General features: G+C 36.1%; 1 protein-coding gene across 6 annotated transcripts in view; it reads left to right on the top strand.

Annotated features, from left to right (window-relative positions):
- Window positions 1–24,704, top strand: part of SGCZ (sarcoglycan zeta) — a 494,345-nt gene that overhangs the window by 443,843 nt on the left and 25,798 nt on the right. For all 6 annotated transcript variants that reach the window (XR_010071324.1, XM_063336643.1, XM_063336641.1 and 3 more), the window contains one exon: window positions 23,957–24,029. Coding sequence is in view for 5 of the 6 variants with exons in the window: in XM_063336643.1 (XP_063192713.1) it covers window positions 23,957–24,029 (73 nt within the window). In the remaining variant the exon portion in view is untranslated. The remainder of the gene's footprint in view (window positions 1–23,956; window positions 24,030–24,704) is intronic.

Here is a 24,704-nt window from a genome sequence, read left to right as displayed (position 1 = left end):
AACGGAAATTTATTCAATGATGCTTAGTATGGGGTATAAAATTGTTCCCTGAGAAAAGAACAGGATTTCTCCTTAGTTGTAGAAATACACCTGACTATACATGCATTTATATTAAGCTCCCCCCCACCCCAAATTAAAACAAATTACTAAAAAAAAAAAGTAAAATTTAGGAAAACCTACATTAGTGCTACTTCGATATATTCATCTGAGTTTCAGGGATTACTGTATACTTGTTGAGTCCCACCACAGGACCTCACTACTAGAGTTGTTTGTACAAGTAATTGATTTTCCTTCTGTGGCTAAAATGAAAAATAAACAACAGTTAGGATTGATTGAATTTTCAAAGACATTCTTTCATTGAACTAGAAAAAATATTTTAGGGTTAAAACTATAAAAACAGTGAATTTAATTACTTGCACATGCAGAAAAAAAAAGTTTAGACAGCATTTAAATATTACAAAGAAAATATGCGTATTGGAGGATTTATCGGGTTCTGAATGTTGTCATTTAGGTCATGAAGTCGAATACAAATTATATGCCATTAAATAGCCTAATGTCCAACATCTTGGGCTGTTTCTTTAGAAAAATGTGTTAAGGTGTTTTGTAGTTGTAATTTGAAAGTGTAATTTATTTTTAAATATCACTTGAAAATTGTTGTCTTGTGTTTATTCAAAAGTAATTTAATGAAGTTGGGATCGTTCTTTCTAATTTCTGGATAATCATCTTTTGAAAAAGGCTTCATTAGTAAACTATCTTATAATGAGTCTATAAAAGGCTAGTTTCAAAATTTTATGCTTTAAATCCCTCGGACCCACTTTAGGTTAACCCTTCCATCATCTTGTTAGAGGAGAAAAATATTATCCCACAGAATGAAGGGAAGAATATTAGATTTCTAAATTAATGAGCATTTATGAAAGGCTTAGAATAACCTCCTGTCTCAATTTCTGTATCCCTAAAAGGCTTTTTGCAGCATAAGTACTAATCTGCAGCCAAGTAATAAAGCTATAGTGAGACATCTATGCTTTACCGTTGACTTCAGTCTAAAGCTGAAATTATTTAACATTGATTTCCCAATGGAGACAAAAAGTTGTATGATCCATGCAATCTCAAGAAAAGTATTTTTTTAAAAAAATCTCCCAAAGGTTAAAAAAAAAATAATTCTGTCTTCATGGGTGAATGAAATAACAAAATCTTTCTTTCATATATTAGCTCTTTGAATTTCGTCCAAAGATTGTGCGATACCTTTAAATTCTTCAGCAAACACGTGAAAGGTGATGAGCCCCTGTGAGTTGCGTCAATCAGACTGCGTTACTCTGTATGATATGCTATGACTGATGAAACCTGGCAAGGCACCATGATGTCAAACATCAACCAGATTATTTTTTTTAGTGTACTTCTCTCGAGCCTGTGTTTTGGTAATCGCGGTGCCTTGGGGTGAAATAGGAAAGGAGTTATGGAAGAACAGGGAAAATAAAAAATGAATATCAAAAAGCAAAAATAAGCTGTACTTATTTGGAGATGAAACTCTCACATGTAGATATTTAAGTGTGGTATTACAATGAAAACCTATTCCTATTTTCTTGCTTAACTGTGTATCTCTTTGGAAACACTTCACTGTAAATGGGTCCAATAAGTGATGCATTTGGTAATTCATTTTCTAAAGTATACCCATTTCATGGACATTTATAAACCACTGTGGCAATGTGGGATTTATTTTATATGATATTTTTTTCTCAATTCAGAAGACTGCTTTTGTAATGCACAGCTTTCAAAAGCAATCTATCATAAGGCAGTGTAAGAAATTCTTGATTAATAAAAACTTGAAAGATTAAGTTTACAGCTTCTCATTGATTATTTTTGTATCATTTTTATTTGTAAATTTTTCTATAGGCAGCATATTCCAAGGAGAAAGGTATAGTAGAAACAGGCTAGTAATCCAGATTTTAATTTATTTCCTAGATGAGAAAAAAATGAAGTCAGAAGTAGTACTTTGTGTTTTAGAGATATTGCAGCTATGTATTTCCGATAAAGACTCTCTCACTTTAGAATTAGGCAGTTGGCTGATTTAATTTAGACTTCTTATTCTTCCTTCCACCGTTACTTTTGCTTTTTCTTTTACCTGTGTTAGCTCTTCTCTACTTTATCATTCAAGGAGAGAAGGAAAAAGATTCAGCCTTTGCTTTGTTAGACAGAGCTGTTAGAAGTGCAGCTGGCTAATGCCCCTTTGTGCAGGGATGTCTCCTACCACCAAGCTCAACATGTATCATGGAGCTTTGTAAGGAGGGAAGAGAAAGGCATGATGAAATAAAGAGATTGCCAAAGAGCTGGGAAACAAGCAGGAATAAGCAGCTGAGTTTCTGGTGGACTCACAGGTTCCTTTCTGCACATCATTGAACCTTTCTCCATCCCTCCTCGTCACCCTGGCCCCATGAGTGGACACCGTCTGTAGCATCATGGAGTCTTCTTCGCTCCTCTGCCGTTACAGAGCGAGGGTATCTGTTTGATTTTTACGTCTGTTACTTAAATCTGAATACAAAGTTTTCTGCCCTCTGCTTTTATTTCATATTTCTTTTAAATGCAATACTATCTCTATAAGACATTCTTGTAGCAGAACTTGAAAACACTGTATTGGTGACACTGGTAGGTGGGAGTACAGGCATATATCGTGACTCGGGTTTATGCCTGCCAGAGTACCTCTGAGAAAACAGATTGAGAAGGCCAAGCTCAATGCACATTTTCTGAGACACTGCTATGAAAGAAGGTTGTAATTCTTTCTATGAAAACTTTCACTGTATGTCTGTGTTACTACAGTTTGCCATCCTCTTTTTTCCTAAACCAAACTTTTAGTTAGCAGCTGTATAAAAGGCATTAAGAAAAAGTGGAGGTCATCTCGTTATGTTCTAAGCAAAACGCCTACTTTTTTGGACAACGTAACTAAATTTTCTCCTCCTGACTTTTGAGGTGGTTTGCTCAGTTAAGGCTAAAAGCTTATGATCAGAAACTTTTTTCTTTTCATTGAACTTAAAATGTTTTATCCAAATTATACAAACATTTAGCTTTTTTGAAAAAAGTGTTTCTCTCTCTGTGATTTTTGAAGATGAGACCGCAATTCAATTCTCATATTGTCTCCTACATGTTCTTCTGATCTATATACTTCATTCAGACTTGGCTAAAGCGTTCTTTGTTTAACCATGATTTTATCTCTGATTCTTCTTCCAAGATCCATAAAAACAGTAGCGTAACTTGATTTGTTACAGGTTTAGGTACCTTTTTTCTAAATCAGTTGTACTTGCACATGTGGCTTTTTTATTAACTGTGTCTAAAAAAAGGCAAGGCAAAAATGGGTTTGCAAAGTAAACCATGTAGTTCTTCCATCAGAAGCCATTTATGGTCTGCAGTCAAATCCAATTATGTCTTCCAGGTCGCTGTAAATAAGCTGTATCACTTCTTCTAAATAACCCAGTCTAGATTGTTTGGAAAATATTACTCACCTCTGTGGAGAACTAATTTATTTTGTTTTCTATTACTTTCTTAGCTGCTGGCTTTTCTTTCATCCCTTACTGCTGAATGTCTGTGCGTTGTGATCTGGTTTAGCGCAGGACCTAAAGTCCTTTCTGTATAAAACTGAATTTTGTTGTAACGGTAATTAATATGTTAACAGCAGTATTTTTCCACTAAAAATAAGTAAGAAGCTAATTAAAAACTTCTACCCAAGATTTTAGTAATGGTTCTATAGATTTCAACTGCTTCCATAATTTATTGAAACACAAAACTTTTCAGATATATGGAGCTCCGTGTCTGTATTGTGTGAGCTGATACAATTAGCTGAAGATCACTTTGTTTCCATATTTCAAAGGTAATAATAGATCTCGTCGTGGGAATTGCAGTTGTAATAAGGCTTGTACCTACCATCTGTAGGAGAAACAAAAAGAAGAGGCATAAAAACTTTGCAGACCATTATGACCTCCCACGAGCCTTCTTCCTTGTCAAATAGCAAAGTTATGTAGAAAGGTGGAAGTCAGAGAAGGACAGGGGATAGCATACTGCCGTTTTAATAGAAATTTTCTCAGATTAATAGCGGGACAGATGTAGGCCAAAGCTACTTTGACACCAGAACAGTGTCAGGGAAAAATCTGTGAAGGGTTGCAAGTATATTTTTCATTACACTAAAGTGTATGTTTATAGTGGGTTCAGTATGGCTTTGCTCAAAGCAATGCTGGACGAAAGATGAGAGCCTTGATCTATCACGGAAACATCAGAAGGTACCTACATACTTATATTCTAATAATATTCTAATAACATCCAGAATTAACGTGCAGAGGAGTGCAGCAGTACCTCAGTTTTGATTTTAAGATTGTGCTGTAGGACTGTGAGTTTGCAGGTAATTGAGATATAGGAAGGTCTTCCAGAGTAGTTAAAATGAAATGATAAAGTAGAAATATGGCTTATGGCTATAAAAAGGAAATATGACAGAAATATGAGGAAATATATGTGAATTGCAAATTAGGTTGGAAGAGTTGAAATAAAATATTTATAACAAGTACTGAAATGTAGAAAAATAAATGATTATTTGATGTATGTTGTCATTACAGTAGGCTTAAATCTTGTGCCTTCAGAGACTGAATAGGAATTTCGGGATGAATGGGAAAGAAGATCTTGGATTTGCCACATTCGGTTGGTGGATTGTCGTTCAGGACAGAGGGAGTTTGGCGAGTGAAGTGGCACAAGATGAAGGGAAGCTCTTAATCACTTTAAGCTGGTTTATGCAGCCAAATTATGTGACCACGGTAAAACTGCTGTATTTGATGTTGTAGTGAAAAGTTAAACCTTTAAGTAGATATGCCAGACTCTCAGTACCCTGAACACTGAATGAACGAGGATTCTTGCATCATCATCTGTCAGTAAGAAAAATGCATTACTTTTCTAGAATTTCTGTGTTTCCTCGGTAATGACAACTGAGGAATATGTACACCAAAATGTGCTGGATGAACAAGGTTTCCGATAAGCTTATTTAGATCTCAAGGAAGCACTTAACGTCCAGACTTGTCTGTATGAGAGCTCTGATTGAAAGATAATATTATTGCAGAAGTCTAACCACTTGGCAACAGAGCAACCTGTCAGAGCATTCCTCTTGAGGTACAACCGTAGAGCCGATTACGACCGTATAGGTGTGAGCTCCAAGCTGTCTATGAACGGGAAGTTTTATAGGCAGGCTAAAAGTGGTGAGACTAAATAAATAAATTTCTTACCCAGGACATAGCACAAGTAGATTTATATCTTCTAGTTAAGGATAGAACGCATCCAGACAGCTCAGGTTACAAGCAGTATGTACTTAGGTCAGCCTGCAGGTGACTGTGTAGGTTGTTGGAGGACCCCATTGACCTAAGGATAATAACAGTTTGTTTGCAAAAGAAAGGTTTTGATTTTTGGTACTTGAACAAAAACACGCCAAGGAGCAGAACGATCGGTCTCGGGAATGTATGTAAAGAGAAAGAAGCCTCGACAAAAAAAGTTTTTCTGAAAAGGGAGTAGACCCAAAAGCAGATAAATGTGCAAGCCAGCCCAGGAAAATACGCTCAATTTCTCACAGCCATTCTACTGAAAAATACTCAACAAGGCTGTTCTATAGACAGAGACATAAATACTCAACAAGGCTGTTCTATAGACAGAGACATAGGAGGAACCAGCATATAGGCAGGCAGGAGAAAGGAAAAGAAAGGAAAAAAAACCCAGCAAAATGACGCTCTTTTGATGTTTAGGTAGGAGAAAATCATCCTCTACCTAGAGACTCAACCTTTCTATAATCCATGCTTTCTGAATACCTCTCCTTCCATATTAATTTTTTTTTTCCTTTTTTGATGATAACATCAGTTATGAGAGAAGACAGATTTTAATCCTTTCCTCTCCTTCTGGGCTGTAATCTCTTTAATTCTGTTAAATAGGGCTTAGGGTTTTGAGGTGATTCTGTACTTACCTGAGCTGTTCCTGTGCAGAACGCAGCCAGCAGCTTCCCAAAGTTTAGTGAAGAGACTATTTGGTGTGGTCTGGTACAGAGCAGTATTGATCCAGAGACTGATTCTAAGTTCCAGATTGAATCTGGTTTTCAGGTTACTCTTTTGACAGCAAAATTAAGTTATTGGATATTTGTGACCCATGTAAGAATGAATATTTTTGGCATGTCTGCGTCCTACTGCCAGTCATATTCCACATTCCCTGTTAAGGACCGTGCAGAGTCCACAGATGAAATTTAAACTAGTTCTAATTTTGAAGGGCCTGAATTGCATGTTACCAGGCCGACCCACATGGCCTGTGTAAGGGTTAAAGCCCAGTGGAAAATTGCCCCATGATGAGTGAGCTGAGATAACTCTTAAATCAAACCAAACCGGTTTTCCAAACAAACACACACTAAACATTCAGAAGGTTTTGATGCAGGAACTGGATATGAACTGGATTCAGATTTTGTAGTGAAATTCTAACTGTTAAAACCTGAGCTATGCCTGATGCTCACATGTCCTCAGGCATCTCTATTTTTAAGATACAGCTACTCACAGGAGGGAAAGGTGAATCATAAAGGAGCTCTAGCATTCCCTTTTTTTTTCTTTTTTTTTGCCTTAAAATACTTGCTTGTGATTTACTTCTGCCTGGAAACAAAATTCTATTGTTGGAGATACGGGTCAGGCTGCAGTGGTTCAATGAAAGGAGTATTTGGCTCCAAAGACTCGCCCTATAATGATGATAATACAGGCCAAAAATATCTTCTTTTTGTCCTGGAACAGTATTCTCATTAGATGCTAGAAGATGAGATCATTTGGATTTCAATTTGTAAAGCCTTCAGAATAGGAGTGATACTAGTACGTTTTTAGGAAATATTGCAGGCATTTGACTTTTCCCAAACATTATACCGATGTAGCGCTTTCTGTGAGCCATGTAATACATGTCAGAACTGCACTTTGTTTCCTCTGAAACCACTACAAAGCGTCTTTTTTCATTTTTATCCGATCTTAAGGCAAATTTTTTACTGAACTTTTAGTACAGGCTAAGGTATTTAGTAGCTGTAAACTGCATGGTGAGATTATACAAGAATATTTAATGACATACATCATACTTCCAAAAACTTACGGGAATGAACAGGAAGATCTTCACTCTAAATTTAGGTAGAAAGTAGCAGAAAGAATAAACACAGAAATCCTCACAGGGAGGTTTTCTGTTTGAGTCCATGGCAGTCACAGTTTGAGACAGAGCTTTACTCAGAGGAAAAGTTAGCAGATTTCCACCACCAGTAACATCTCGGTCTTCACTGTTATCCATAGATCTATTTATAAAGCAGGTATGCAGTCAAAGCTGTGAAAAATATAGATTCAGATCATTTCTGCTCTGCAATACATCTCAAAGCTTATTCATAGCAGACTCCTATAAGCTAGGAATAATCTCACCCACAGGAAGCAACTCCAGAAAAAAGATTATATCGCCCACAAAAATACGGCCTGCAGCCTACATTGGGAATTTGAATTCCTATCCTCATTGTGGCTAATGACGAGTTTACATTTCACAGTGTCTGACAGCATTAAATTCAGCACACCAAGACACAAACATAATAAGGCATCATTTTGGCTCTAGAAAAATATCAGCAATGTATATAGGCCTTTGTATGTGAATTAAAAGTATATAACAATATGGCTTTGCTCAAGGTTCAGGAAGTATGGAATGTGTGTATGAAGATTAAATGTGGATAGAAATGTATAAGAATTCAGAATGGGTAATGTAAAATACAGAAGGAAGAGCAAAAATCAACATACATTCTATAAAAGGAATTAAATTATATGTGGTAAGAATAATCTTATAAAAAGAGAATGAAGCAAAACCCCTCAATATCGAGGCAGAAATGGATGCATCTGAAGAATGTATAATTGCTTGGAGATTCAAAATTCAAATAGATTTATGCTTCACGGGTACTGATGAAAGGGCAGAGGACCTAGGTGGTATTGTTGACCACCAAACCAAAAAGATTATACAGATGAAGCTTTTTATATGTAAAAAAGAATCATCTAATGCACGAGGCCTGGTGACAGCATTTTGGAATGTTTGGAGGTCTCTTGTTTCTTTTAACTACAGAGATAGACGCCTTTTGGGAAAAAAAAAAAAAAAGATCAAGACACAGACTGTACAAAAAGATTTATAGATTATAAGGATAACACAGTGTTGAAAAAGTAACGTAAGGAGTGTTGCTGATCAGTGGGGAGGAACTGAAGGTAGAAGAAAATCTGAGAGAGGGCAACCACCATGTAATGAGAACATGCCCTGTTTGAAAGTTACAGGGAAACATAACAGCAAAACAAAATCAAATTGACTTCCAGAGGTCGATCTTAAAGCCTCAGAGAATTCATAAGCAAGGCTCACAGAAGTCCTCAGCAAAAGAGTTAAGAAGGATTTTGGATCACAAGCTGAAGAGCATCATGTGACGCAAGAAAGTCAAATACGAAGTTAGAATGTGTAAATAGGAGTAAAGCCTGCAGATCTGCTCTATTCAAGACTGGCAAAGTCCTCCCAAAGTGCTTAGTCCAGTTTGGTGTACCATTGTTCAGTTAACAACTGGATAGAATCCAGAGCCAAGAGATTTATTACGTGTCCAGAAACATGATCTCCGAGGGAAGAGAGAAAAAGATGGTGCTGTTGATCTTGAAGAAAAAAATATCAAAGGGAATATAGTATCAGTCTGGAGGCCTTGAGAAACTGCCTGTTGAAAAACAAGGGATGCTCTCTATCAGTTAAGAAAAAGACAAAACAAAGACTTTTTAGTGGAATAAATAGTGAAACACCGGAATAGTTTGGCTTTAGACAATGTAGAATTCCCTTCATTTTCTTCTACAGAACAAATTATACCAACATCTGTTGGAGATGAGCTGGTTGATCCTGATTTGGTTTTGAACTTACTGATCACAGCAAGGAATGTGCCTTAGAGGAGACCGATATTTTCTTTTTATTTCTAGTCACAAGGCAACTTATGTAAATTCAATACAATTTATTCTTTCTAACCTCAAGAGTAATGTCCTACTCTTTGCAGCTGTCACTATTATAGGCGGGCACACTTCTCATAAGTTTCTGCTTTAATTTTAAATGCTTCATTTTATTTCTTATTGCATTTTAATACTTTATTACTAACCAATATTTGGGGCTTTTTTGAGCTTTTATTTATCAGAACAAACAGTCACTAATGTAACCCTACCTCACTTGAATTTATACCAGAAATTATAAAAAGTTTCTTTCCATAAAAAACAAGAATATTTTTGTGGGAGAATCATTTAAAGTTGATAAATGTAATGCGCATAGTATTTACGAAGTCTCTATAGAAAACGTGGAATTATAGATTATATGAGGTTTTAATGTAAAACACTTGGCAAGACTAGGTGGGGATGGCAGACAATTTAACAAGGTCAGTCAGGTTTCAGTAATGTCTGGAAGGTGCCAGTACAACAATATACTGTTGTTGTTCTGTATGTAACACTGGCAGAGATTTACACCAGAATAATTCTTACTGACATGTGTTAGATACAGTCCTCTTCATTGTAGTTTTATTTATATTCTTTAAGGGTTTTTTTAGCTATATACAGTGTTTAATAGGCAAAAACAGGTGGGCAGGGTGACCAAAGAGAGATGAGTATATGCATTTGCAACTAGCTCTCCATTTGTATCTCTCACTAATCTCTCATGAAACCTATCAATTACGAAACTCTGATTTTGACACTTGCATAAAAGTGTTTCTGTTCACGTTAAGTGTAAACTTCCTTTTTTTCTCTTCTACAAAGTAAAAGTAAAAGAATAGGAAATAATTTTATTCCTTTCTCCAAGATTTCCTTTTTCATTAAATAGAGGATCGCTGAAGTCTCTCTGTAAATTCTGAGCAAGTCGTAGCACAATGGGGAATTATGAGAGAGGTGGAATATCCCTCTGTTATAGAAGGAAGGTCATGCACCCCCAAACGAAGTCCAGCAAGCGGTGATGTACAGCCACAGAACCAGCACCCACTTGCTTGGCTTTCTTTCCTGCCTTTCAGCATTTGCTTTCAGAGACAGGCAAGCCATTTGCCAGCTCTAGTGTCTGCACTTCTTCGAAAACAGTTAATACTTGTGCTCTGGCTTGTTCCAGGGAAGTCCTTCAGAGTTCTCATCCCTTCCACATGGCTGTTGACCAGTCACTGGTTGACCATTTCTGTCAACCAGTGACTGGTCAACAGCTTTGTTTCTTTACCCCATGAGTACTTTTGTTTCTTGGGAGACCTGTCATTAAGATGAGCACAAGCCTTTCAGATAGGGTAGAACTTCATTATGTACTACCACTCCTATTCAAACTTCTTCCATCTATCAGCCAAACCAGTTGTTCCCAGCAGGCACTTCTCCAGGGAGAAGCCACCTTTTTTTGAGATCTCATCATCAGACAAGAATCTCAAGGTAAGACTAAACAGTACATTGTATGTGGATGCAAAAAAATTTTCCCTTTACTTGAAATCTAACTAGACCCAATTTAGTGTGAATGGTCTTGAAACTGGGAATTGCATTGATGTAGACCTTGTTCTGACTGAATTTGCCCTGACTTCCAGCAGAATTTATTAGGTTTTATTTGGCTATGTGATACTGTGTTTGTGCCTGGTCAGACATTTCTGGCTTAAAAACATAGACTCTATATGTCTTCTCCTACTTTGTCCTCGCTTGTAAGAAATTCCTGAAGCTTTTCAAATGGGCAAGCAAGAATCAGAGCAAGCGTCCTTCTTGGGGAATCCTTCTCAATTTCTTCAGACCTCACCTAGTCTTTTTCTTTAAGTAATTAATTTATTTCTTCTTCTTACCTCTTTCTTAGACTTTAATTCCTAAATTTGAGTGTCACCTGGTTATTTAGGTCCGGATAAGTTGAACATAACAGGGACGGTAATTTTATAGACATAGGACTGATATAAGGGCCCCTGACAGCCTGGCCTCTCTAAACGTATGAATATCACCAGGCTCAGACAAGTTTCCAAGAACAGAACTAATACATTTTTGAAAAGTTGTGTTAAGCAGTTCCATTGTAGAAATGGGTGGCTTTCAGGTTGTGAAACATCTGTGAACAAATCGTATCTCTCTTGTATTTAATTGTTTGAATCTCAGTAAATAAGTTGTGATGGTGATTTGATGACGATTACTTTTTTTGTGACTTGTTAGGATTTGCAATCCAAACTTTTTTGACATACATCAGAAGTGTGTTTGTTTCATTATTGGATAAGCTTAATCCTTGCAATTTAGTTGTCCTGCACAAAACTTGTAGTTAAAATTGCAAGGTTTATTTTGCCACACTCATTTTCAAAACATTGTGATAGCAAACACAGTTGCTGGTAAATTCATTCTATAGAAAATTTACCAAAAGCAAATGTAAAACAGATGATGCTTCTTCTCCATCCTTGTCAGCCCCCATCAACTGGGACTAGTAGCCTGGACCTTGAAATCAGTGTAAGAATCGCCTTTTAATTGTATAGGAGGAACAATGAGCCTTGAATGAATAAACTAAATTGATGCTTAAGTTCACCAAAGCTTTTTAAAAGCAACTATGAATTATATAGGTTGTTAAAATATACATTTTTCTCACCCATGTTTTGTGATTTTAGTTGCTTTCTTCGTCTGAGCACATTTTTCAGAACTACGTTGCCCATCCTTTGGGTTTGAATTTGCGTGGCCAGTAGCTAGGCATTCTGGCAGTAATCCTATAAAGCATTTAGTGTGCTTGAATTTTGGTCCACTGAAAATAAAGCATATAATGAGGAACTTTGCAAGACTGGAGTAATAAATAGTTCTTAGGATCTTGGACTATTGCTGAGATTGAGTTGCTTGGTTTTTCTTCTGCATTAATTAGCATTCCCATTTATTAATTTATAAATAATTTAGCGAGGACCTCTTCCTATTTCATATTTAAATTCCTTGGGGAAAATTTATCTTTTCACTTCCCTTTTCTGCTTTTCAATTAATCTACTTTCACTAGCATATACTTTATGCCTGATACATTTCTAAAAGTCACTCTCATTAGTTTCATTGACTGTCATTTCTAATTTTTATTATTTTTTCCAAAAGGGCTAAAACTTTATTCTTTTTTTACATTATTATTTCATACTGTTCAATTGTGCATAACAGTGTGCAATTAATATTATATATTTTTCTTTGAGTGGTCTCTTGTCTGGTCATATTAACTGTTTTCGTTTTACTTGAACTGAGGTACAGAGTTTTGGGATATTCCATTCCAAATCAGTGCTAATCTAGGAATGCAGATTTTTTGGTTCCTACTTGAATAAATGCTGTCACAATCAAGTATATTGGTCCAAACCATATGCTTCGATGAGGTGGGCATTCCTAGGTATGATGCTGAGCAAAGTTAGTGCCAAATTGCAGTGTTTCGAAACACTATAAAAAGCTGTCGTTTCACAGGATTAATTTGCAAAATGGCATTAGAATGGAAGAACACACAACAAATGTGTCTGGTTTTGATCATAACTTGGCAAACTAAAGCATCCGTGGTTAACCGTGGTGACATTCTAAAATAGCATTATGAAGACACCCTTTTATCTTTCTCAAGAGATGATGAAAAGAATTTGGTTTTGGCCATAAAAAGGGACAATTCTCTTGCTCTTTATTTCCTTCTGTGTACAGTTCCTCTTCGCGTAGTGTATTTCCTGTACTTCTGTTTTAGGAGTTGGCTACTTTTGGTATGTATTTTTGACTTCACTTCTAAGTAAGATTCTGTACAGCAAAGGGAAGATAAGAAAGCTGCATGAAAAAGCACATTTCACCACAACAAGAAGGGATAGGATGAAAGAGCTTAGCAAGGTAAAGCTCCTGAAGACCTCACCTTTCAGAAATCATCAGACCATAGTTTGTAGCCCACACTAAAACCTACATGTCGGTGTTTCCTGATGGTATTTATTACATTCAGAGATAAACTGGAGTGAATTTGCATGCCGTAAATTTTACTGTTTTGAAATACGAAGAACACTTGTATGGATCCTGTCAACAGCAGTATCCGTAACAGGTATAGTGGGATATATTTATCTACCTGTTCCTACTTAGAAAGCGTTAGAGTTCAGTTTTATGATAACTGTTCTTTAGCAACTATCTTGGTTTTCATCGAAGCTGTTAGGTAGCACGTTTGTAAAACATTTGAAACGTGGTTTGTAAGCATGCTAAAAAAAGACTACTAGAGCATAGATCTAAGTGCGCGCGCGCGCGCACACACACACACACACACACACAGAGACGGGCCTTTCAGTTCCTCCAGGCAGCCTTTTTCCTTTACAAATGCCAGAATGTCATTCAGCTCAAGTGGAGACTTTGCCCTGAAGTCATCATCGTTCTAAACCAATCTGATACATAAAGGGTGATAGAAGTGATAGCAAGTACCATAGGTTACACCGCTTACAGTGCAGCTAGGAATAGTGCTTTCTCATGTCCTTTTTCTGCATCACTCTCTGCGAAGCAAGTATGTTATGGTGGTCAAAGGTCTAGATACAGCAGCACGTAAAGCTTTCAAAGTACCTGGATATCACACTAAGACACACGATGTATCCGAGATCAACAAAGCGAAATACTGGCGGTAGCCAAATGCTAGGTTCACTTGAAAAATTCCTTTCCCAATGTATGGTCAAAAGCAGGAGGTGGCATTGGTAGTTACATCTGAAAGTCTTTTCTCATTAAACATCAAAGGGAAATAACCTTCTTCAAAATATTTATTTTCATATCAAGCAAACCAGCTGTATCATTTTTGCTATTTTTATCTTAGCAGCATTACCAAACGACGGACTACTTCTTTAATCTGTTTTTACACTCTCTGTGTGGAACAGAGAAAACGCAATAGATAAAGCATACTGTGCAGAAAGAGTATTTGTCAACAAGTTTATTTCATGTTTTGGCTGTCAGGACTGTTTTCAGGCTTTTTATAGTTGCAATTTTTTTTTCTTCTCACTGTCATTCTTGGCCTTGCTTCCCTGGTTTATATTTAGATTTAGGATGAAAGCAAAAGACCAATTACAGTTTCTGAATTTGAAGTTTTAATGAAAATACTCTTTTTTTTTTTTTTTTTTCTTCTTCATGACAGAAGAACTGACAGTAACTCGAAACAACTTCATTTTGGCAAAGCATTAATGTGAAAAATTAGTATGGATATTAAAAGGAACTTTCATACAAAAAAAGGAAAGGAGCAGAGGGAGTATCCTGCTGAAAAAACCAGAACACGTTACTTACAGTGGTAAGAGATCTGTAGGGGAGAGGGAGACTAAAGGACAGGGAAGACTGAATCTAAAAGAAATAAATTCCCTTGGAAGGTTTAAGAATGTAAGAATAGAGGTCTTTCCGAATAAGGTTCTCTTCAGGGAAAGCCGAAAGGCTGCATTGGTAAGTATCATGATGGCTTGTTAACTGGATAATATCGAGAAATACCTCTCAGAGTTGATCTGAAGAAAAGGCAAAATAAGAAGCGTTTTCTTTTTTGTCCCTTAACCTGTCTCTAAACCTGGTAAGGTCTTTTGTCGATAGCTGGACGTAGGAAAAATATCCTTTCTGTAATTTTAACTTAAAAGTGATATAGTGAAAGAACTGATTTCAAGATGACTGTCATTGTGTGATGTTCTGTTCCCTAGACATGACGACCCCGGTGCCTGGTGTTCAGTAGTCTGTTCTGAAAGTGCCTGAACATAATGTAGTGTAATGTCTAAGAGGACGCGAACAACAGGTTTCTCTGGCAGCTGACCGCACCGAATTTTGATGCAGAAGTAAAGCCTGCTTTGCTACTTTTAGCCAGAGGTGCCTTGGTATGTAGCAAGGCAATGAAAAGTGCTTAAACCTTAAAAGTCTTACAGTGGATTTATGAGAGGTGTATTGCCGCAGTGACGAGAGTGTGATTTTTGAGTCTCTCCTGACTCGCAAACAGTAAAAGAGCAAAAATTAGATGAGGGTTATGCCACAAGACTCACAGCGGAGCTGGGCTGTTACAAAGCTTTCCAGGTAATCTGACCTGGGGCTGTGATCTGAGTCCTGATACTGCTCCTTGGTGACGTAGAAGGGAGCGTGGAGACCGGCGCTAAAAGATGCCTGTGTGACCAGCTCAGCCCTGTCTTGAAAATGGAGCGGTAGATCTAGCAGTAAATTACTGCCATAAACCCTCTCCCCACCGCCTCTGCGAGGTGGGTGGCAACTCTCTAGCGGTTCTTGCCTGCAAGAACATCTGAGTCTTTGGCAAAAGATGCGTATTTTTGGCCAACTTTAGCATATTGCAGTATGCTTTAGTATCTCCTCCTTTACTGCAGAAAATGTGGCGTCTTTGCTGTGATTAATACATATTAGCTAACATCACCATTGGTGGTTTACAGTCATTGCAGTTAACTGATGTGAAATACACCTGCTCCCATTTTGTTGCTAAATTAAAAGGCTTACTTGACTGCTATGCGGACTTGCAGGTGAGAATACTAAGTGACAAAATTACTGTTGCGCATTCACCCTCTCTCTCACAGCTGCAGAATTTCGATTCAGAACTGCAGTAAAGACTTATCTAAGTTAAGTCATTTGCCCTTTTGCATTGTGGTAGTGCCAGGTTTGAACGTGCTGTATTCATCTGCGTAATTTACTTGTGGAGAGAAAACCAGAACTTAAATTAAGGAGCAGGAATAAAAAGACAGTCATAATAGGTGATAATTAAGATATCTGGTGGTAATATCAAATAGAAACTTTTTTAAAAACTTGTGAGGAACTGATATTATAGCTTAAATTTATTTCTCAGATCTGCAAAAAAAACCCGACTTTCGATAATTGGAGGTAGGAACATTTTGGTTTCATTTTGGTCTAATAGGCACCCAAACGCATTATATGAACATATCTCTGTTTCAGCAGTGTAAAAATACATGTGGGGATTCATCTCACATTTTCATTTTTTCATGAGTTCAATAATATTTTAAGACATTTTTACAGTGACTTTTTAAATACATGCTATAAACTTGCTTATGATGAACTTTTTATATGTGTATTAGTGCCCTCTACAGGATGCACAAATGCACTTATCTAAATGTCTTATTATAATTTATCAATGGCATGTTAATTCCTATACAGTAAAATTGCTATAGTAGAGCTATTTCAAAAATCTGGATAATAGTCCTGCTGCTTTGTTGCTTCCTTTTGCGTAAATAAAACAATTTGCTAAATTGTAAGAATGCAGCAGTAATTATCACATAATCACAACAATTTTTCAGCACGCTGCAGGAACGGCAAAGTAGAGAACAGAAATAAATGCACATTTACATATGGCATAAGAACTGGCCACTAAAACCTATAAAAGGCACCCTATGAATCAGCTGTAATGCTAAAGGTAACTTAGATGACTTCTGTTGTAGTTAAAGTGAGATTTCCAAAGAAGCTTTCCCAATTTAGATAAAATTCAGATGTGTCAACTGCTGACCAGATCATAGAATCATAGAATCTTCGTGGTTGGAAAGGACCTTTGAGATCATCGAGTCCAACCAAACCCCTACAATCTCTGCCACTAGAGCATGCCCTGAAGTGCCACATCTAGACGTTTCTTAAACACCTCTAGGGATGGTGACTCAGCCACCTCCCTGGGCAGGCTGTTCCAGTGCCTGACCACTCTTGCAGTACAGTAATTCTTCCTAATATCTAATCTAAACCTCCCCTGCTGCAACTTCAGACCATTTCCTCTGGCCCTCTTCACTTGGGAGAAGAGACCAAGACCCACCTGTCTCCAACCTCCTTTCAGGTAGTTGTAGAGGGCAATGAGGTCTCCCATCAGCATCCTCTTCTCCAAGCTAAACATGCCCAGCTCCCTCAGCCTCTCCTCATATGCCCTGGTCTCCAGACCCCTTACCAGCCTGGTAGCTTTAGATGTTGAAGGCAAAAACTTCAAGGTGCTTAGGTTACGTGCATTGTTGCTCTAGTCTCCGTCCAGTATCAGTAATTAACTGACCTCTAGAGATGCCAAATTCTTGTAATGTTTTTGTCTATAGATAAAATATAAACAACCTGTACTCCTAACTTAGGCAACTAATGAGACGTCTAGATTTAATGGAGAAACTCCTGATAAATTCTTCTGAGTTTTTGACTTTTCAAAATCAAACCATTTATTTATGGAATATCTTAACTGAAGGGCAGACACCCTTTTCATTTATCAAAAGCTAATCATTAATTGTTTTGTTATAGAGCTTTTCGAAACATTCCTGGCTAGGTTTTGTATGTAGGCTGCGGTACATTATAGAATGTTCAGAAAGCTTCAAAATGGGAAATTATTGCTGATTGTTCTTGAAACTAGGAGAGAAATAATCATTCTCACATTTTTCCCCCTTCAGATTCTAATATTTTTTGATAGTATCCCGTGCATGACATATTGCTTTTAGTAAAAATTGAGATAAAATTATAAGGTAATTTAATTAGCCTTGAAGTTAAAGCCTTCATTTTGTACTCGGGACAGCCAAGTTCCTGTCCCATTCTTTTACATCCCAGGTGAATCTGCTGGTTATGAAGCTATTGACCGTTCTTTGATAGTCCTCACATTCATTGATTCATTCATTTTTCATCAAGGAAACAGCAATTCTGTTTTGTAACTGATTAACTATTCATTAGAGCATAAGCCTGTGTGTTCCAAATCCTAGGGTTATCTTCTACAACAAAGTGAAAATGCAGTCTTTTTGATCTATTAAATACAAAAATAATCCCATTAAAATTCATTTTTTTGAATGTAGACAAGGACAATTTTTCCTCTGTGTTCCACTGTTGTGAACACAGAATTATTTACAGCATTTTCAGAAAAATGCAAATCCAGACTATCATATGTATCGAGGAAAATAAGATGATTTTTTAGTTGTTAGGAATTATTTACTGTGAAATCTAAATGTATTCATATATCTAGCTGTTGTAACTTTTCAAGGAGACTGCATCAATTCAAGCAGAAAATGGTTGTAGTTAATCATTTTTATTGTCATGTGTATCTCCATCCGTCATACATCATAGGGGAGAAAAAGTAAAAGATGTTCAGAAAATTATTGTTTTTAAAAACTTTTTCCTCATAAACCCCTTATATATTTTTCAATTTCATTCATGTTTTAAGGAAATATTCAATTTTAATTTGACTTCTCAGCAGTTTCATACAAATATATTGACTTTTTTCATCCCAGAAGTAGCATTTAGAATAGCCAATTATTAATTAATTTCCAATTATTAATTGAATTACGCTGTCACTACGCTCAGTCCAGATGTTATTTGAATAGATTCACTTTTTCAGTAAACCGAGTGGTGGCCAAATATAAATTTTGGATAGGAACCTTCAAGCAATTATGTGGATGAGCAACTGAACACAGAGGCGTAATCCAGTTTCATTTGCATTGCAAGACAAGGGGCGTCTTAACTGCCCACCATGAGGAAGCAATGTTTCAAATGTTTGTACTCAGTAGAAGTTAAGAGGATATTGAAGACGGTAAATACCGACTGTTGCAATTTTGCAAGTATTTCCTGGAGTTGCGATTTGCTTTGATCAACACTTATCACGCTGAAGATGCTGGATTTTAATTTATTGGGGAACTCATTCTTCTTATCTAAATGAAAGGCTTAGTGGAAGTCTTGCTTTGGTAAGGTTGCCGTGCAGAAAATACACATCAAACACTAGTCACGTTCAAGGGCCTTGAGTAATGAATCTAAATCATTCATTTTAGAATTTACTTAGTAATAATGGCTTACCTCTGAAGACATCGATGCTCATGCTTTCGTTTACAAGTGAACAGATGCATCTTGTCAGGCCATAATACAGCTTTCTACTTATAATACGTCTGCAATATGGCCACATCAGTATCATACCTGAAACCTTCGCTATTTAACATCAGTCAGTTTTGCTGCTGAGGGACTCCGCGAGATTGAAATCCCAGCAATCGTGCCGATCGTGTTTTCATAAAATAACCTCTTTACTTTCATTTTAGTAATGTACCTCTCCATAGTTTCATCGTGCTTTTTTAATACAAGTACCTAGCTAAATTACATTTCAAGCCGTTTATTAAAATTGAAAGTCTTGAAGAGCTGCACAATCAACACGTGGTCCAGAAGCTGCATTCTGACTCCTTTGGGTTTCTAATCAGCCCGAGATAAATTATAATAACTGGGCTTTTAAAAAAGAAGCCACAAGCATTTTCTGTGGTCTTTTTAGATTATTAGTTGAATATTTCTGGGTTTTTTTCAGTCTCGCGGCGATCAGCTCTTCCAATGTCTTAGCGCTGAGCAACAGCTAGCTAATCTCACAAAGGCATTTTTAAATTTTATCTATGTATACGCAGTAAAATAATTAAGAATTGGAGCTTTTTACCTGCAATTAAACTTTTAGAACGTAAAGTCTATGTTTTCAAGGTCTCTTCAATGGTAAAGCAATCTTGATTAATTACTCATATTTCTCTGTGAAACCTGTGGAGGCTTTAACTTAATAATGAGTTTGCAACAAGTAAAATTGCAAGCTTCAAAAATGATAAATATTTTACAAACTCTTCTTTAAACTCTCTAACTCAGCGGACAAATTGGCAGTACAGTCTAACATTTGCATAATCTTAGTGCTTCATCATATTGTTACTTGACGTTTCTGAAGAACCTCGAGCAAGATCAAGGCAGTAAGATTCAGCTGTGCCCGGGACGCTGCAATGCCATATAATTTGTACACATCAAAATGCTACACAATTCCATTGTCAGTACATTTGAGGTGATTTGCTTACAAGAACGATGTGACGGAGTGGGACAATGCTAATATATGGCTCATATGGCAAAATAATTTATTAGTTCTTGATTCTTGGCTCATCAACTCTTCAGCCGGTATTCTCTTTACAAAAACCAATTAGCTCTCCTAATCAATATGCTCAGGTGCTGGTCTTTTCACGCTAGTTGGTTATTAAGTCACGGAAAGGTAGCAGTGTTGTTGTATGAGCTAACTCATAAATTAAGAAAGGATCATTTGCTGGTTAAATAAATGACACAATTTCCTCAGTATGCACATACATAAGCAAAAATAATCCAGTACCAAATGTCAATGTTGTACTTCCATTGTTTTTATGAAACTGCTCATTTCCCAAAGGCTGAGTTTCAGTAACCAGTAAATTGAGGAGAAATGAGTAGTTTTACACTTGTGTCTCTGAATTATGAATATTCAGTTTCAGCAGGAACATGTGACTGGTTTTGCTTGTAGAGAAAGGGTTACTTTGATTTGCTCTGTGTCAAAAAAGTATGTTTTAAGGGTCTGATGTTTATAAATCTATGTGTAAAGAACTTTCTCTATAAATACCCGACTGGACTTTTTGCTTGTGCTACTTCCTAAGTTTTCTGCAGCAACATCTATAGCGACTGGTGCTCTTTGACCAGTAGTTTGCCTTCACAGATGCTTCTTCCTTAGCGAAGTCCTTCCTTAACTCATTCTCTTCCACTGGAAGCTGGAGCTGGGAGTAATTTTATTCGGTTTCACTGACGGTTTTGATTTTACATCCTTTGCACATACTCCATGCCCTTGCTATTTTATTTCCTCTGAAAGGTTCACTTGTTATAGCTATCCTTTCTAACGCATGTTCCTTTGAATTCAGTTCCCTAACTACTTCCTTTTGAGCTGTACTTGAAAGGGCTTAAAGGTTCAAGTCTTTTCTTTTTACTCTTTTTTTTTTTTAATTCCTTCATCTCTTTCTAGAATTTCACTCATCTCAAAGTAGGTCTTGAGTATGTTTCTGTAAGTCAGGGAATACCATTACAAGATCATTGTCTTATTTCTGTAAAAAATAAGTGGTTTACCATTGTAAATTATTAAATACCTAAAGTATATTTCTTTCATTAAAAAAAATCAGGCTATTCACTCTGAATCCTGATTTATATCGTTGTATTTATTATTCATAGTGTTTGTAGCACCGTATCCTAAGCAGTACTGAACTACATGATCTAACATCATCACCATCAAAGCACTACAAATTTACATATATTACATTAAAAAATAAAAAATACCTTCTTATAGCTTTTTGTTCTGATCTGTATTTTTAAGTATTGCTGATCCCTGTCTTTTATTTGCTGTACAACCCCTTTCCGTTTTTCTTGGTCCTGCTGTTTTTAACCGCTGGGTACACGTCAGTAAATTCTGGCTGGTTGATCTTTTTCACCTTTCTTACTAAAACCAAGATAATTTTAAGTGCCTGTTTTTCTTCTAGTTTAAAATAAAAAGGATGTGAAATATTCTTGAACTTGTTAGCATATTTTTTGCGCATAAAGCATTTACTGTAAGAACTGTTATACTTACCATATGTGGGATTATATCTTGAAAAAGAAAAAGGAACACGTTTGGTTTGGTTTGAATTTTAATTATATTTTATTTAGTTATATCAGTTTATCCTTAATCCTGCTTGCCTGGATTTTCAGTCTGCTTGGACAACTTGGTCTTTCTTTCCAAATTTCTATTTTTTTAGAGGAGAAACACCTTCTCATTTTTTAAACAAATGCTGCTGAAAGTGAGGAAATACTAACTCTGGCTTAGAACCAGCTGGCATTTATCTTTGGTTACCAGTCTTTGCCTGATATTATCTTTGGCATTTCTGATTGATTTAGTGTCTGACCCGTACTACAGTAATGTTTTATACATCTTTGCATTAATTCTGCTCTTTCAAACATTACAGCTGTCATCTCCTCATAAGTAAAGCCTGACAATTCTGCATTGCTGCTCAGTCATTTACATCTTCACATCCCACTGCCACTTTCAAAAATGGAAAAAAAACCCGGGCTTGAAAGTATTTAATTTTGCTGATGAAAAAGGTGAACGGGATCTGGAAGCACACACTTTGATTTCTGATATCCAGCTCCAGTAGAATTTCTTGTGTACCATTATAGATGGGGGTGAGATTTATTTTGAGTGACAGGAAGCCTGGCTATAGAGACCTGCTATTTCTCTCTCTTAGAGGTAGCAGAATTGCAAGGCGATGCCAGATTTAAAAATCAGAGTCTGCACAGTACCTCTGTGGATATTTTTAGGTAAAAAGATACGCTGCTTTCTCCCTCGGTGGTTCTCCATAACACTCAGTAAAGTTTAGTTACAGAGAAAGTGGATTTGGCTGTTTTCTTGTGAGATCTTCAACGCAGCAGTTGTAATGAAATTGTTTTCAGTATGCTTTGCCAAGATATTTGTAAAGCTTATAGATTTCTGGAGGTAAAAACCTGGGACTTGACTTCATTACTCTCAGAAATGCCCTATTCCTCTATTGCATACTCTTTACCGGTAGAGTATTTTACAATGAAAGGGAGGGGATGTGTGTGTTTTGGTTTTTTTCTTAATGAAAATGCAGTTTAGAAGATGATTTACAATTATGATTTCCTGCCAGTAATTTGGTTTAACATTTAATTATATTTTTTTGGCTTCTTGCTCAGGACATTTTCTCTTTAACGCTGTAAAATGTTGTTACGAACTAGATATTCTGTAGCCTCATTCTGCTGCCAAATCCTGGTAAGATCAGTTTACTAGATCTTATTGGTTAACTGCAAAAATATCTAAATAACCGTCTCCAATAACAGCCAAAATTTCTGTTGAAAATACTTCAAAAATTCTGTTGAAAATACTTTATTGTGTTTAAAATCAAGTAACAATTAAAGTGGTTTTGTTGAGCACTTCTCATACAGCTACTGTGAGATATTCTTGGTATATTTTTAAGTTTACTCAGAATTCAGGGCTCAGAGCACAAGAAAATTTCTACTGTTGAAATACGGCAATTAATCCCAGAATATTTAGTAATCAGCTATTGTTAACCCAGACAGTTTCCTTGATCTTATTTCTAGTAAAAGGTAAATGCATTACCTGTTTTTGCAAGTGGTTTTGTTCAGTTCTTCCCTCTTTACTGTCTGCCCAGTACACCATCTTCACAGAAGGAAAGTAAAAGCTTACAGGCACGCAGATTATGTTTAAAACCAAAAAAGCTAGAGTTAGTTTGTATGTGGAAGATGAAAATTATGGCATTGGACAAATCAGTAAACAAAAATAGTCATGAGGATAAGATTCAGGAAAAAAGGTAGACATAAACTTTTGAATACCTAATGAACTAGGTAGGCTATTGCTACGTATTAGATTTGTGTCTTGAGAGTTAAGAGAAATATGGATTTTATAGTGCTGTTCACTATATGTCAGTTTCTTGAGTTTTCTATTAGTTTAACAAAGAACTTGCTGTACTCAGATATTAATTTTTTTGGTCTTTTTTTCATTCCCCTTAAAAAATAATTGCATTTTAAAAATGGATTGTGTAATAAATTTGTCATTTTACAAATAAATTCAGTGAGCATTGATCAGAACCCTATTTTTTTTCATTGAAAATGAGGTTTTTCAATGAAAAACCTTGGACATGTAATTCAAAATGTAGAATTATCATATGCAGCTTGGACCTAGTTATAGAAATTCAAACTCAATAGAGAATCAGTTCAGTTTTAGGAAATGAGTACCCATTTTCTTTGCTTTGATTTTGAGTGCCCAGTAGGAGATACATAGGTATATCCACTATCAACACTAAAACCAAAGGACATTCCAAATAAGTGTCTTTAATTTATTTGAGAACAAAGGTTTTCAATGAAAAAAGTCTGACGGAAGGAAATGCTTCCTTATCCGTAAAATGATCCATCTCTGAAGTGTTGAAATAAGCATTCAGGCAAGTCAGTGCTGAAAAGTTTAGACCTATAAATGTCTTCAGATTTGTATGTGAAATTCGTCTACTGATAAGCAGAAGTCTAAGGTTTCATGTGTTGTCGGTCCAGATTTTGATATAGAAATACAAACATAAATATGAAGAAACACTGGTAGTCATTAATAAAGGATTCAATCAGATATTTTGTCCTAAAAATGTCAATTTGTGATCATACATTTCAATGTGTTTTTATTTTCCAAAGTAATTGTACTGTATTTTATTTATGTATTTTAGGCACGGAAGGGGCAGTGTTTGGGCACTCTGTGGAGACACCCCATATCAGAGCAGAACCTTCCCAAGATCTCAAGTAGGTGTCGTTCAAAAAGTCGTTTCAAGTATTCACAAAAATAATTAAGTCTTGATTAAAAGCTAATATCTGTATAGTTATATATACTGCCTACTTAATGACTCATACCTATCCAAAAGACTGCTAGACTCCAGTTTGTTCTAACTAGTCAAAAAAACCCGCAAACTTTTATCAAACAAAATGTAAAATATATTACTTTTTATAAATTATTTGCCTCCCATAGCAGAATCCTCGAAAAGTATACTTTCACCAGAGATTGGAATACTCAGGAGGTTTTAAGGTCAATTGAGTTCAGTAGTGTTTAATAGCATCCGACCCATATTTTGGTTTTTTTATGAGCTATTACAAAATAGGTAAATGAAGTTAAAGTAAACAGTCCCAGATTTTTTTCTTGAAGTGGTGTTTCCAGGTTGTTGGGTTTTTTGAATGCTACACACACAATCTTCAAAAATTCATTACCAGATGATGCTAAATTTGTACATGTAAAAAATCCGAAGTTTTCTGTACGTATTCACAAAAGTGGAAAAATAAGGAAATAGTAAAAGATCAAGTCTAAAAATTACTAAAGCATATATAGAGTGAGAAAGAGAAAATTTAGAAAGGTTTATAGTGAAAGCTTTTTCTCGGTGTGTTGCAATGTGCATTGCTAAATACTGATCTGTAATTTATATGGAT

Source organism: Chroicocephalus ridibundus, chromosome 5 (genome assembly GCF_963924245.1).
Source record: "Chroicocephalus ridibundus chromosome 5, bChrRid1.1, whole genome shotgun sequence".
Lineage (NCBI taxonomy): Eukaryota > Metazoa > Chordata > Aves > Charadriiformes > Laridae > Chroicocephalus > Chroicocephalus ridibundus.
Note: the sequence above shows the minus strand (reverse complement) of the source record. Positions and strands in the feature narration are given on the sequence as shown.